The sequence below is a fragment of the Macrobrachium rosenbergii genome, chromosome 3 (assembly GCF_040412425.1).
Source record: "Macrobrachium rosenbergii isolate ZJJX-2024 chromosome 3, ASM4041242v1, whole genome shotgun sequence".
Taxonomy (NCBI): Eukaryota; Metazoa; Arthropoda; class Malacostraca; order Decapoda; family Palaemonidae; genus Macrobrachium; species Macrobrachium rosenbergii.
The window spans coordinates 68,729,138-68,742,767 of record NC_089743.1 but is presented as its reverse complement, the minus strand read 5'-3'; the positions used below and the strand labels follow the sequence as shown (position 1 = coordinate 68,742,767).

The following is a 13,630-nucleotide window of genomic DNA, read 5'->3' as shown; positions in this document are numbered from 1 at the left end:
GAGTTTGCCCTTTAGATAAATGAAAAGCACATAGTTTTGGAGGTTACACGACCAGATGCGTGATAAAAATCAATTTAACTGGCTTCTTCAGCAAAGAATAATTGCATAGAATGTGACATGGAAAAATGTGCTCAACCTGAAGTACGCAAGATTAAATGCGGCATAATATGATAAGTACAAAATCTTAAATTTACCATGCATGGGCAAAGTCTATTTGCCTAGATCACGTGCGCAAAAGAATCTACCACTACTCTATAGTGACCTGACTAGCACGTGATCACAAGGGTCATGTTTACTTTACTTGTAGTCATGTGACTAAGGCCAATGTTTTGAATGGCTTGCCATGTGCGAAATCACGTGACTGTCTGAATGAAAAAGGGTGCCAAGATTTTATGAGACAGCTGAACAATTTTGGGAATTCGTTCTCCTGCCACCTACTGACTGTACTTTGATAAGCAAAGGAATTTGCTTGGTCTCATGGACTTTTTATGACTCGTGCTAAAGGGAATGAATTTTACACATGCGCTTCTCTTGTGGTTGCGGTAGTAGTAATTCACAAAAGCGATTCTTTCATGTGCCTCCGGTGGGGATTTGGCTTTCTGAAAGGCGGTACTTGGAAGAGAGACTCGAGCAGTCACTAGGGCAAGGAGGAGGATTAAGAGATTATTTTCAACGGGCGAGGAATGAGAGATTCTTCCAGGAAGGGGCAATGTTTTCCCATAACCTGTCTTTGTTAGTCAGCAGTGTTATTAACGCGACTACCTTTACTTTAATAGAATACGTGAATTACGTCAATCTGGTGCATCATTGCACTCTTAGAGGGAGAGGTGACTTACAGTCGTGACAGTAACATTATTAAAATTTTGCCCTACGGCAAAATTATTTGTTTAATCTGACAGTGAAATCTGTATAATTATGATGTGATTTATCCCAGATCATTGTTATTAAGAAAGCTGGTCATGCATCTACTGTAGTAGCTTATGGAGTCATTCACTAACTGGAGGAATTTCATGAATACTGAAGCCTTCATTAGAGATAATCTGTGTTCGTATTTCATAATACTAAGAATTTAAACAAAGCACCTTGTTTCTGACAGTCAACTTTCTAAAAAATGCTTCAAATTCCTGTGGAAAATTATGGACCACATCAGTAACAATAAATACTGGCAATGCATGTTTCAAGAGTGATGAAAGACTTCGAAACGCTGAAGATTTATTTCCCTAGCTACAAGATTTTACTTCCGTGTATGAAAGTTCTTTGAGCAGCCAGTAAAATGAAAACAATAAATTAGCCCCACTCATGTCAACCAAATTTTCATTATCCAATTTCTTTGAAGATAAGCAAAAAACATCTAAAAGGTCGCTTTACTTACTTTATTTCATTCAAAATAAAATCTTTACAAAACATGTCCGAACAGACACTGCACCCTGAACACCCGCCCCACCCCACCCCGGCGATGCTAATTTCTCAGGACACTAAGACAAAAGAGATTTCTTCACCTAATAATTCTCGATGGATCTAACATAAACTATTAAATAATCGATCAAAATGTATATTTGAAAATATTTTGCAATCTGACAGAGTATCAAATATATCTTTAGTATCTTGGGCCACTGACAAACCGGTATTTAGTTTTTTTATGATAACCACATTATCTAACTCCATTGTCATCCCTGACTAATAGTACTAGAGGAATTGCCTGATTCGACTATGTAACTTTATTTTCTAGTCTTGCAATTTCTGGTTCAACAGCTAACTGTAATTCACTCATTACTTCTATGTTTGGGAGCTAAAAGTTTGTGAGTGATCTCAAGTTTTAAATGTGATGTTACCTTAGCAATCTTCACTGTACCAAACCTGTCTTCAAAGAATTCTTTCAACTTTGAAAACACCATCACACAATTCTCAGTACCATGCCATGCCCAAGCTTTTACAGAAGGTAATGCTCCTATATAAAGGAAGAAAAAAAATCACGGCAGTAAATAGAAGACAGTTTTTCAAGTGAGAAGACCAAGGGGACAAATGACCTGACAAATAAAATGGTAATAATCTGAAATAAGCAATAGAACATCCTGTTATAATGTTGCTTCTGAAAAATGAATATAAAATCTATCCAGTTGCAGAGCTTCACCTAAAGAACAAAATCAGTTATCTTGGGGCAAGATGTACATTCAACCAGTATGCCTCCCTTGATAAAGCACAGCTCACAGCTGTGTGGAGCTCGATCTTGTTAGAGGTCGAGGAATGGTCTTGGGTTTGCAAGTGGAACGACAACAAACATCCGATCCTATTCAGGACACCGAGTTAAGCGAACATGCTGCATATTAATGCTGGAGGAGGACTGCAGCTGCAGTCAGGTCTTATGAATTAAAAGGCGTGTTTCGCCAATACATAAATATGTTTAAACAAATTATACCCGACCGACATCTATCGACTGTTTTTCACAATAATTACTGGCCATCCATTACCATTATTATCATAATGAGACAAATTGAAGATACAAAAATAAATTGAACAAGAAGAAGCATTTAAATATCATGAGAACTGATTTCTAAACTGAAAACAATTTGCAGTGGGTGAAGGAAGTGGTGAAATAATGAACTGACTGACGTTGGTGATAGAAGAGACTAAAAAATATCTTCAGTTATCATTTAACTAATAATGTCATATACTTATGGACCGCTGGGTGTTCATGTATAGCTGCCTTACATAATTCCTAATTGGGTTAATAAGCAAGTCGGCAACACTAATGGGTATGAGTAAACGTGCAAATCACTTTATGACGGGGCTGTATTTTTCTCCCATAAGCAGGTGTTTTGATGAACGTCGTAAAACGTGCATAGGGAGGGGTGCGTTGTAGGGAACCAGATGGCGACTGCTTAGACTGCCAGGGTAGCGTAAAGGGAATAAAAACCTCACTCCACCATACAGTATGCGTCCACAACGAGGGCGACAGCTAGTGTAGCAAGTCTGTCTCTTCCTCGCCTGTCTTTTAGTCGAAGAGGTCTCCATCTTCGACAGCCATGGCGCTGTTCTGGCTCCGGTTTTACCTTTTTTTCATCTCTGCTGCTCTTCTACAGTTGAAGGTATTCACCAACTATTTTATGAGAAGTTTTTGCCATCTTAAAGTGCTTGTTTTCGAGACGATGCACACCATACTGTGTGCAATTCTAAATTTCCAAATAATTTAAGACCTTGCCAGATGCCTATAATTAATTTCGAAATATTTGTAACACAAAGGCCGAAAATGATCTGTCGTGGAACATGTAGCCTATAATAATCTTATGACAAGACAACTGCTTCAAAATAATTCACTTACAGCCAACGTTAAAACACAGTTTTAAAGAGAACTCTTAATCAACAATTTAGTAGAATCTTTTAAGAATACTTCTCACACATTGTTGGGATTTGGAGAGATTTGATTCTGTGTTATGCTCATAAACTTGTTTTCATATAAAATTAGGAATTAGAAATACATAAACTGCGTACAGGTTTACTTTTAACTCCATAAATGGGAGAGAAGCTGCAATGGATAACTCTAAAGCTGAAGATAACTTTGTTAAATAACATAGATTCCTTCAAAACCAACATGTTTTCCATTTACCTTGTGTAAATAAAACAGTTATTAAACATAGTTTTCAGAATCAGTTTCAAATATCTTGTACTTGCCTTACGAGTAGGAAAATGTGGTTCTTATCAAAACCTGATCAAAATGACGATTAAAAACATTTTGCATGAAGAGCGATATCTTAAAGTTCCGTATTGGATAAATCCTCCTGTTGTTGGCCACAAGATATTTTCTTCTTTTAATTTTATATCCTGACGAAAACTTACAATTCGTCGCCAAGTAACTAACTAACTTCACATGAAACTGTTCTTTTCATGTTTCCTATTTTTCTTAAAAAGAAGGAACAAATAACCTGGCGATTGTTCTCTTCTCAGACTTATCTTCACATCCGATTGCGTTCTAGGTGACAGAAGCTGTAGATGTGCCATCTGAAGATGAGTTTGCCAATGAAGCATATTTTGGATATGACGAAGGCTTCGGAGGTGACGTCACAGAGGATGATCAGTCGGTAGACGATGGCCTTTTGACCAAGGATGACCTTCAAGAACTTCAAGCCATTAATTTTCTTTACAAGAACACCAGTAACAGGGCATTATTGCCCGCAGCTCCAAGTAAATGAAGTTCTAAAGTGTGTGTGTGTGTGTGTGTGTCTGAGAGAGTGTGTGTGTGTGAGAGAGAGAGAGAGAGAGAGAGAGAGAGAGAGAGAGAGAGAGAGAGAGAGAGAGAGTTTGTTTTTAAATATGAATGAAGAGCTATAAACGACCAGCTGCATCCTTTCCATTACTTTGCCATTTATCATCTGATAAACGTACCATTCCAAAGAATAACAAATTGATTGATCGCAAAGCTCCAGTCACTTTCAAGATTTATGTTTTTGATTCCTCTTCAGATAAAATACAATACTAATAAGTTTTTTCGACGGTTCAACACTCTTTCATATATAACATATACTGTTCCTCATCTACTTACGGTGATTTACCGCTTAACTTACGTATTTATTCCTAGAAGTTTAATCGACAAAGTAACTTTAACTTGAAGCCACACAATAAAGAAAATAGAAACAAGACTAAATATCCCACTTTCAAACTAGACGGAGAAACAGTTGTGACCTTGGGCAACATCTACAGAATGTACAGCCATAACGAGTTTTCAGTCCTTCGCTACGCAAATAATTTCTTCAGATCCTTTAACTTAGTTCGGGTAAGCATCAGACCTTAAATCTCTTTAATATTCTTGTTTTTCAAAAAGGGTAATGCATTTATTTCTTAAGTCTTTGGTACAAGTTCAGTTTTTTATGGTTATAAACTTCTACATTCTTACTGACAGAAATTTGAACCCTTGCACGGGCTAAACTACCCACATGAAAAAAAGTGCTCTTACATAATGTCTTATTCTTTTTCGCTCACAATACTAATAAGTGAAGCTATAACTATGACCAGTACATCAAAATACAGTGGTTAATATTTTTTATTTTGTCCGTTCTGACTACTGTTGAAAGGTAGTTTTAAAATTCTATTTTGGAAATGTTCTCAACATCTTTTCCCAATCCACAATGCATGAATGAACTGTAATCTTTTACTTTCCTTACAGGATCCTTCTGTTAACTGCATTGAGATATACTGTCCATACTTCAGGCTTCAAAAAAGCTTCCGTTGCATAAAAGACAGGCTCATCTCCTACTTACCTCCTTACACCAACGGAAGAAGGTGGTATCTTGGGACTTTCTGAAATGAATGCGTAGGCTTTACGGCCTCTTTTGACAAACGTATAGCAAAAGCATTACGATCACAATAAATATAATGCAGCAGTTTTTGTCTATCATAGGGTAACTTATTAAGCATAGAGTTGAAACTAATAACATTTCCTTACTCGTTCATTGTATAAAATTGTCAAAACTCACTTATCCAGAAATATGATTATGATTACAATCAATCAAATGCCGTCAAATACATGTCTCACAGTTCTAATAACGAAAGTTTTCGAGGTCATTTCATGAGGAATTTCTTAGAGGTCCTCCAGTCCTAAAAAAAGCACGACTACATATTACTATCTTATACCTGGGAACCTCATGAACCAGTATACCAGGTATAAATGCATCTACTGAGATTGTGGAGGAGCCGTACCATTGTAAACTTATTTCAGAATTTTTGAGTGCGGCAATTGCTGTTAGTATGTAAACAGTATAAGAAAAAAATTATCACTACTATTATGTCAGTACAGAGTATCAAATTTAAGAAGTATGTGTCTATATTATACATGACTTTATCACAAACAGCAAAATATTTTATAAAGGACTGTCAGACATTTCCAAGTAGGACTATGCGATTGATTATAGAATATTCCTTAAGACAGCTTCTTATGTGGAAAAGGGCAACCTGGAGTATTGGTGTACGAATCAGAAATCTACGATATATTTAATATTTATTTTTCTCTACCGTTGAAGATTTTGTGGAAAACGCCATGGCCTTCGGCTAAAATACTGCGATGATGTCCGGGTGGTATTCAAAACTGACAAGCGAAGAAGGAGAAAAGGTTTCTTTTGTCGTGTTACTTCAACTCGTGAGTATCTGTTTGCTAAATAATGCTAATCAATCATAACAGATTTGAAAAAGCAAAATACGATAGTTCAGAGGTGACTGCAGGTGAGAAACCTATTGCAAACAGATTGAGACCATCTTTTAAAGTACTGAACTGAATAAACATATGAGCTTTTGGTTAACCTGCAAGTTAGACAAAATGCTTAGGGAAATCACACTTTAATTTAATGGTGCGTGTTCAAGAATGCAAAGTATTCAAGAAATATGTACATAATTTGATAGCTGTTAGAATTATCATAACATACAGCACTGAACTTTAACACATTTTTGAAACTCGCTGAAATGTCTGCAGCGACTATTAGACTAAAAGTTCGAGTGAAACAGTTTCCTGTCTTAGCAGCTTCTTTTCCTCCAGCATACCCACCCCCACCAACTTGCTGTGATATCATACCAGTGGAACCTTCCCTAGACAAGTGGTTACAGGTAAGACAAAATCACTGGTGCCCAAGGCGCCGTTCCGTTTATGTTCCTTCATTTCCTACTTTTGTATCATACTTTGTTCATCATACCCCAAGATAAGATTATTGATTTGTAATGTGTAGAGCTCCGTGCCTAATGATATTCGCGCTTTTGTAGACACACACACATATATGTATGTATGTTTGTATGTATGTATATATATATATATATATATATATATATATTTATATGTATATATATATATAAATATATATATATATATATTTATATATATATATATATTTATATATATATATATGGATATTATATATATATATACATAACATACACATAAATATACATACTTATACCATGCTCAAGCTAAAAATGTTATTTCTCACTTTTTGTATCATACTTTGTTCATCACACCCCGAGATCAGATTATTGATTTGTAATGCTCAGCTCCTTCCTAATGAAAAAAGACCCACACACACACATGGTTTAATATTATGTTCCTGTATTGATCTAAGCAGTTTTACGGGCCTGGATTAGTCGAATGTGTATCATAACCATGGTGGGATATACTAACATATATATATATATATATATATCCTTCTAAAAAAAAGGACCATGGTTTAAATTAAGTATGTATGTATATGTATTGTATATATATATATATTATATATATATATATATATATATATATATATATATATATATATATATATATATATATATATATATATATATATATGTATATATATATATATATATATATATATATATATATATATATATATATATATATATATATATATATATATATATATATATCTATATATATATACAATATGTATATATCATACATAAACATATATATATTATATATATATATATATATATATATACACGTACATATACATACATAAACATACATACTTAACTTAAACCATGGTCCTTTTTTTCTTAGAAGGATGAGCCCAGAAGTTAGCCTTCCGGTTCTCAGTAACTTTTTTAGCTTGAGTATGTTAGTCCCGTGCCCCTTCCCACCATGGTTGCGACCTACCACGTTCGACTAATTCCATGCCCGCAAATCACTGCTTAGATCAATAGAGGAACATGATTTTTTAACAGTTCGTTCGATTAGACCACTCCTTGACCAGGATGGAACCCGTGTCCTTTCCAATGGTACGATCCAATAGATGTTAGAAGTCTGAGGATATTTGTTTCATAGTATAATCGTACCTGTTCGAAGGACGCACTGGTGATACGTATAATGGCTTCTAGAGCACAAGCTTTTTATATTGGCAGGTATAGTCTTAATTTAGAATGATAAGAATCAGTTATAAATAATGATGAAACCTCCACCTATTTTCAGCATGCGCTGACTTGTTGCCTGGGTTCGACTACTGTCAATGTACAGAGGTAAGCACCAACTGTGGTGTGGAGTACTTCTTTTTAATGTCTACAAAGAGTAAGTGGAAAACAGCTTTGGAGTTGTAACTTTCACACCGTTTTGGAAATTAGAACAATGATTCTTTCTGACAATATTTGATATTACGGCTATTTTTGTATTCCTTTCGAAAGTTACAAATTCAGATCCATCAAAGTGGCATTCTAAAAATATGAAAAATATACTCGAAGGCTTTCCTTTGACTCAGCTTGCTGTCTAACTTTATATACATCTTCATTTCAAGATGATTTTCAGTAACAAATGGAGTTTTTAACATTTTAGAACATTTCAACAGTTGTTGTTGTAGAGCACTTCTCGGCTTAGACTCTTATTTACAGTAAAAAATTTACTCTACTTTCGTAGATATGTATTTATAATATTAGTTTTGTAAAAAAAACTACATCACTGCTAACTTTATGGTGAATATTCTTTGTCATATGAGTAATTCAAATCAAACCTAATGACCTTTTAAGTGACCCATGATGGAATCTGTTAACGTGATGAGAGCACTCTGTTCCCATAACAGCTTACTAAGTCTTATTATGCTTCTTCAGGTGCCTCGAAAGACTTACGAAGCATAATAGCTTAGCCTGATACGTCTGACTGTTCGTATTTCATTGGGGTTGAATCTAAATTTTGTTACCAGACTTTCCTTGTTAATTATAAAGGCTGATTATATTGAAAGTATAATCTCCAACAGAAATATCATTAAATATTCTCACTAAACATGGTAAATCGGCTTAATGTAAAAACTGGTTTTGATGTTATACATAATTATGCTGTTAATGACATTTTGCATAGAACATTTACCCAAGAAACAATGAAATCTAACAGTAAATCTGTTTATTGTGATGGTAAACATGACCCACTATTTTTATGTGTTCTTCCATCCAATTTAGGAACATGAAACTATCTGACCACTGAAATGTTATTAACACGCTTGGGAGGTGGTAGCTCAGTGGTGCTGGTCAGTCTCATTCTGTGGGTCTTGCTATATTTTCCTTGTGTGATCTTACTGTTTTTGTGTGGTAGGGGCAAGGTGTTTGTCGACGAGGGGAGTACCTATTAAAGAGGTCCAACTTTTGAGATCAGCAGCCATTACAGGAGACCTTTACTTCTGAGTGTGGAATACTCAGCCTTGTCGCAAATGCTTCAGGCTTAAGAAAGCGAAATCTCACAGTACATTTTGTGAACCAAATTTAATAATGACTCCGTAACTTGCAACAGTACTTATATTTTTGGAAAGGCAGAATGTAACTTTTAGGGAGAAGGGAGACTTTGTGGTGCAGATCGACAGCCTCAGTGGAGATTTACTATCTCAAAGCGCTCATGTTACTATCTTCTGAAGCACGTCGTAAATCAAAATTTTCTTTTAAAATATATCATCTATCAATGACTTGTTTTGGAATGACTAGCAGACTAGCAGCTATTCGGCACTATCAGTGTTTTGGAACTCTTGCATTTGTTTTATTGCAGAACTGTTATACAAAGGTTTTAATGTCAAAACTTTTCCCCTGAAAGCAGGTGGCTCCTAAGAAACACAAAACAGCAGTCACAACAGCGTACTATACACCACTCATATTTTTTTTCTACACATACTCCAGCTTCCTGAATAACAAGGATCACCCACTCCAGCTCTTTCGACCAATCTAGAACAAACAACTTGAAAATACCTACACTAAACTTTTCAACAAACCCTTCTTGTACATTCTAAACTTACAGTAGCTCTCTAAATGCCCCTTTTTCTAAACCTTTGAAGAATCTTACTACTTTCCTTGTTTCATTTGCCCTGTAACTCTTCTCTCATCCTACCCTCAGACGCTTAATGGATCTATCTCATACTACTTTCAGTGTTTGGATTAATCAGAGCCATTATATGATTAAAAAACTGCCATTTTCCCACTAGCCATTTAGGACATGCATTTACTTTCACCACCTTATCTTCATTCTTATACCTTATAGCTTACTGATCTCTGATCTCTCGCAATCCTACATATCATGTATGTCTGAGCACGCCACAAATTACTTTTAATCTTTCTACAATGACAACCTAATCCTCTCACTTTCTTCAGCTGTCGAATGGGTTATGTCTTACGTGCAGTTTCTGTGAGAACTGTCACCTGGAATTCCTTGCGGCACATGACTTTTCGTAAGTATATGATCGACAACTTTTATTCTGTAGTTAAGAGCACTAATCCAATATCAATACCGGGAAACGAAAATTTGCTCAAGGTGAAAAAGAACGGAATCTATACTGTTATTGTCCCTCAATGAAAGGAAACGAAAATAATTATTCACAATAAGCTTTTAAATGCTACATCTAAGCAAGGTGCAGAATTCATGTACCACAGATGGTTTATGAGTCACTGAAACCAAATGTCAGTCAGTATTACAGTCTCTGTGATTTATGATTTTTATCATATAATTTTATGTAAATAACAGAATGTGGAATGGAACTATACGGAACTGAATTGATGTTCCTTGTGAAAAGGCAAATGAACACAATTTTTTACTGCCCGATGCAGGAGTTGAGTATTCTTTCTCTTTTCTCCAGGCAAACACAGCTCTACGTCTACTTCGATTTCCCATGCAACAACTGCAGTATGAACCTTGCAGCAAATTCGTATGGGTACAAGCAATATGTTGCAGGCTATGTTAACTGCTTAAATTCAAACCCAAATGTCATATTGCCAACTTATTCACCAACCGCTTACGTCGTTGCCCTGGTAAGTTCACTGTTTCAAATCTCCTGTTTTCATTTGGACCATCTTAACACGAATCACATAACGTTTCATCATTCAAAGGGAGGGTCTACTGTCCTTCACGTGCTAAGCTGGACGACTTCCCTCCCTAATTCCTCTTTCTCTTTGCACCTGAAAGCAATCTCTGAGAAAATTATATGACTGCTGGCAACATCTGCACCTAAATCCATTGCTTTATAGATAATGTCATCATTTTAAGCCACATGGATAATTTTATTCTACTTGTACAAAATGTGGCTCATATAACCAAGAGAAAATATGTTCACTTGTTTTTCTTTCGATTAAAGCACATGTACATTTGCTTTTTAGAGACTTGAAGGTTTGTATTACTGTATAGCTCTTTTCTTGCTTACCCCAGTAATTCAGTCCCTTTCTATTCTGAATGAATAAATTAATCCTCAAAGTCGGCTATACAACCAAACACCGGGGCACTTTCTGCCATTCGGCGATTAAGATAGTAAAAAGAGAAAATTGGAGTGGTTGAACAACAAGTTAATAGAGATCCAGAAAATAAATGAGACTGAATACGAGGATACGTTTGTTCTTTCTTTGACTTCTCACATTATTTCAACCATAAAGATGTTAAATAACCACAGTGGCATAACACACCATTGTCTTGCGTGCAGTTTGATACCAAGCTAGTCACTCTTCCACAAGCAGTTTCTAACACAAACTTCACTCCAATCATAAAAACTTTTAATTACTCTTAACAATTTATCTTCTACACCATACATCCCCCACATCCTCCACACTGCAGTAAATTGTTATAGGAACATGTATGTCACATACATTTTCCATTTACTTCAAAACTTCTCAGATAAGTGTTTCATAATAAACTCTGATCCATCCTTTCTCCCTTGCCTAACTGTCCTTCCCCATCAATCCTTATGTCATTCTTATTTTCTCATACAAAATCCTATCATATACCTTCCCTGTAACACCAAGTAATGTTATGCTCTTACACTTCTTTGAGTCTGCAAAGAAAATACGAAAACCATCTGACCCATTCCTCCAAAACCTTTCCCACACACAGACTGACCTTGCACACCCCGGTCACAAACGCAACCATATTTTCAACAAAGCACTGCAGCATATTGCTATAATCTTATCAGCCATGGTGTCTTCCCCAATCCTCATTCTCTTATTCGCTCTCTTTTCATCCTTTATAGTTATGTCCACAAGTATTTATAAACTTACACTAACCCACTTCACTCTTGAATAATTCAGGTCTGCCTCCTCTATAGCCTCCATATTCAAAATATCTTCAAAATAATACCTCCCTTAACCAAGGACTGCATTCTTTTCTGAAAGGATCTCTCCATTTGTATCTCTTATTATGAGTTATATTTGATCATTAACATTTTCTCTAAATTTACTTCCTTGTAAAACAATTTATTATTTCTAAACCCTCTGTCCACCTTCTAGCGTCACTTTTTTATTATGTGCCTTCTGTTTTTCCCACACACTTTCATCCACTTTATCCTGTAATCCTGTAGATGCTCTTCCTCTCTGTCTCGCAACTTCACCTCCAAAAGCCTTTGTTTGCTCTTTTTTTAGACTTCTCATTTGCTCCTCCTACCATTCATTATTTTCATGCCCTCTTCCCACGCTCCTAAAGCCAAATATGATCCCAGTTAACTCTGTGACCCCGTACTGGAAGTTTAAATTTTCTTTATATACTTCCTCAGATTTTGTCTTTAATCCTTGATAATTCCTCATTCATTTTCTCCTGACCTGCTATAGCCTTATAAAACCCACTTGTATTAGTTACTCTTACTGCTAGAATTTCACCTCTTCCTCTTAAACTTTAATTTCATCTATCTTAACATTTGCTTTTGCTTTGTATACTTCCTGCCACTCTTCTTCAACATACTCCTCCAATGATTCTGGACTCAAACATCATCTAACAAGCTGCTAATTCTTTTTCCCCCCCACCCTCTCTTTCTTATATATTCTTATGGATATTTTTCCTTGGAAACCTTATATTCCAAATCAAGCCCCTTCCCAAACACATTTCCACAAGACTCTTGCCATTCTCATTTATTCCTGGAACTCCATTATGACCTAGCACAATTATCATTTATGCCCTCCAAACCTAGCCAGCACAGATTCAGACTCTATCGAGAACACTCTTTCACCATGCTTCATTTCTAGTCCTGGCCCATGCGCGCTTGCTATTACGATTCTCAAACTAACACGTTTTCCTTTTACCTTACTGTTATTATTATCTTTATTTCAGTTCTGTCCACCACCCTCCACTTTCGATGTGTGTGCATATTTCCAGTCGCTCATAAGTGGATCAGGGAGAAGACTTTCCTTAGAAGATGGAAATGGAGGTGTGAAGGGAAACCCTGCCAAATCATGCACTGGAAATGTGAATCTTGTGGTTCTGGAAGCAAGTATTTCTCTTTTCTTTTAAAATCCCATATGTCGTTCAAGATGTCCAGGTGTTGTTACCATCTATTACCATCAACAAATAATATCTTTTGTATAAATCTAAATATCCTGATCGTTTGTAAGGCACTTTATCTGTCAGATACGCCATATTGTCAACCTTCCTTGTTAGTGAGGCTGTTACTAGGAAAACAAATTGCTATTTTGTGGATTGATATAATAGAAAAGAATTCAATACATACTCGTATGTTTGAAGATCATCTTGTTTTCGATAGTTAGCTAAATTTAATTTGTAATCCTGTAAGAATTACTGTGGAAGTATATCTTTTCTGTCCCTCTTCCAGGAAACTTTTGACTTTCCATCACTGTCTGATCCAGAGTGTTACGGTAGAGTAACGATCACAGGTGCTCAGTGTAACAATTTCAACCAGGGGGGAACCATAGACCTGACAGTATT

The 13,630-nt window shown here is 35.7% G+C and overlaps 1 protein-coding gene across 1 annotated transcript; it reads left to right on the top strand.

Moving 5' to 3' along the window:
* The first annotated feature begins 2,919 nt into the window (after positions 1 to 2,919).
* LOC136825091 (uncharacterized) lies at positions 2,920 to 13,158 on the top strand. The gene is made up of 10 exons (XM_067081137.1): positions 2,920 to 3,086; positions 3,972 to 4,179; positions 4,659 to 4,768; positions 5,159 to 5,274; positions 6,012 to 6,127; positions 6,521 to 6,588; positions 7,943 to 7,989; positions 10,090 to 10,166; positions 10,572 to 10,743; positions 13,019 to 13,158. Exons 1-9 carry the CDS (start codon positions 3,024 to 3,026, stop codon positions 10,622 to 10,624), a joined length of 858 nt encoding a protein of 285 aa, XP_066937238.1. The 5' UTR covers positions 2,920 to 3,023; the 3' UTR covers positions 10,625 to 10,743; positions 13,019 to 13,158.
* The last annotated feature ends 472 nt before the right edge of the window (positions 13,159 to 13,630 follow it).

Bases quoted from the DNA above. Each gene is read 5' to 3' on its own strand.
- LOC136825091 (XM_067081137.1), top strand. From the start codon at position 3,024: ATGGCGCTGTTCTGGCTCCGGTTTTACCTTTTTTTCATCTCTGCTGCT. The intron at 4,180-4,658 runs GTAAATGAAGTT...CTTTCAAACTAG, and splicing joins ATTATTGCCCGCAGCTCCAA to ACGGAGAAACAGTTGTGACC. The intron at 6,128-6,520 runs GTGAGTATCTGT...CTTTTCCTCCAG, and splicing joins TTGTCGTGTTACTTCAACTC to CATACCCACCCCCACCAACT.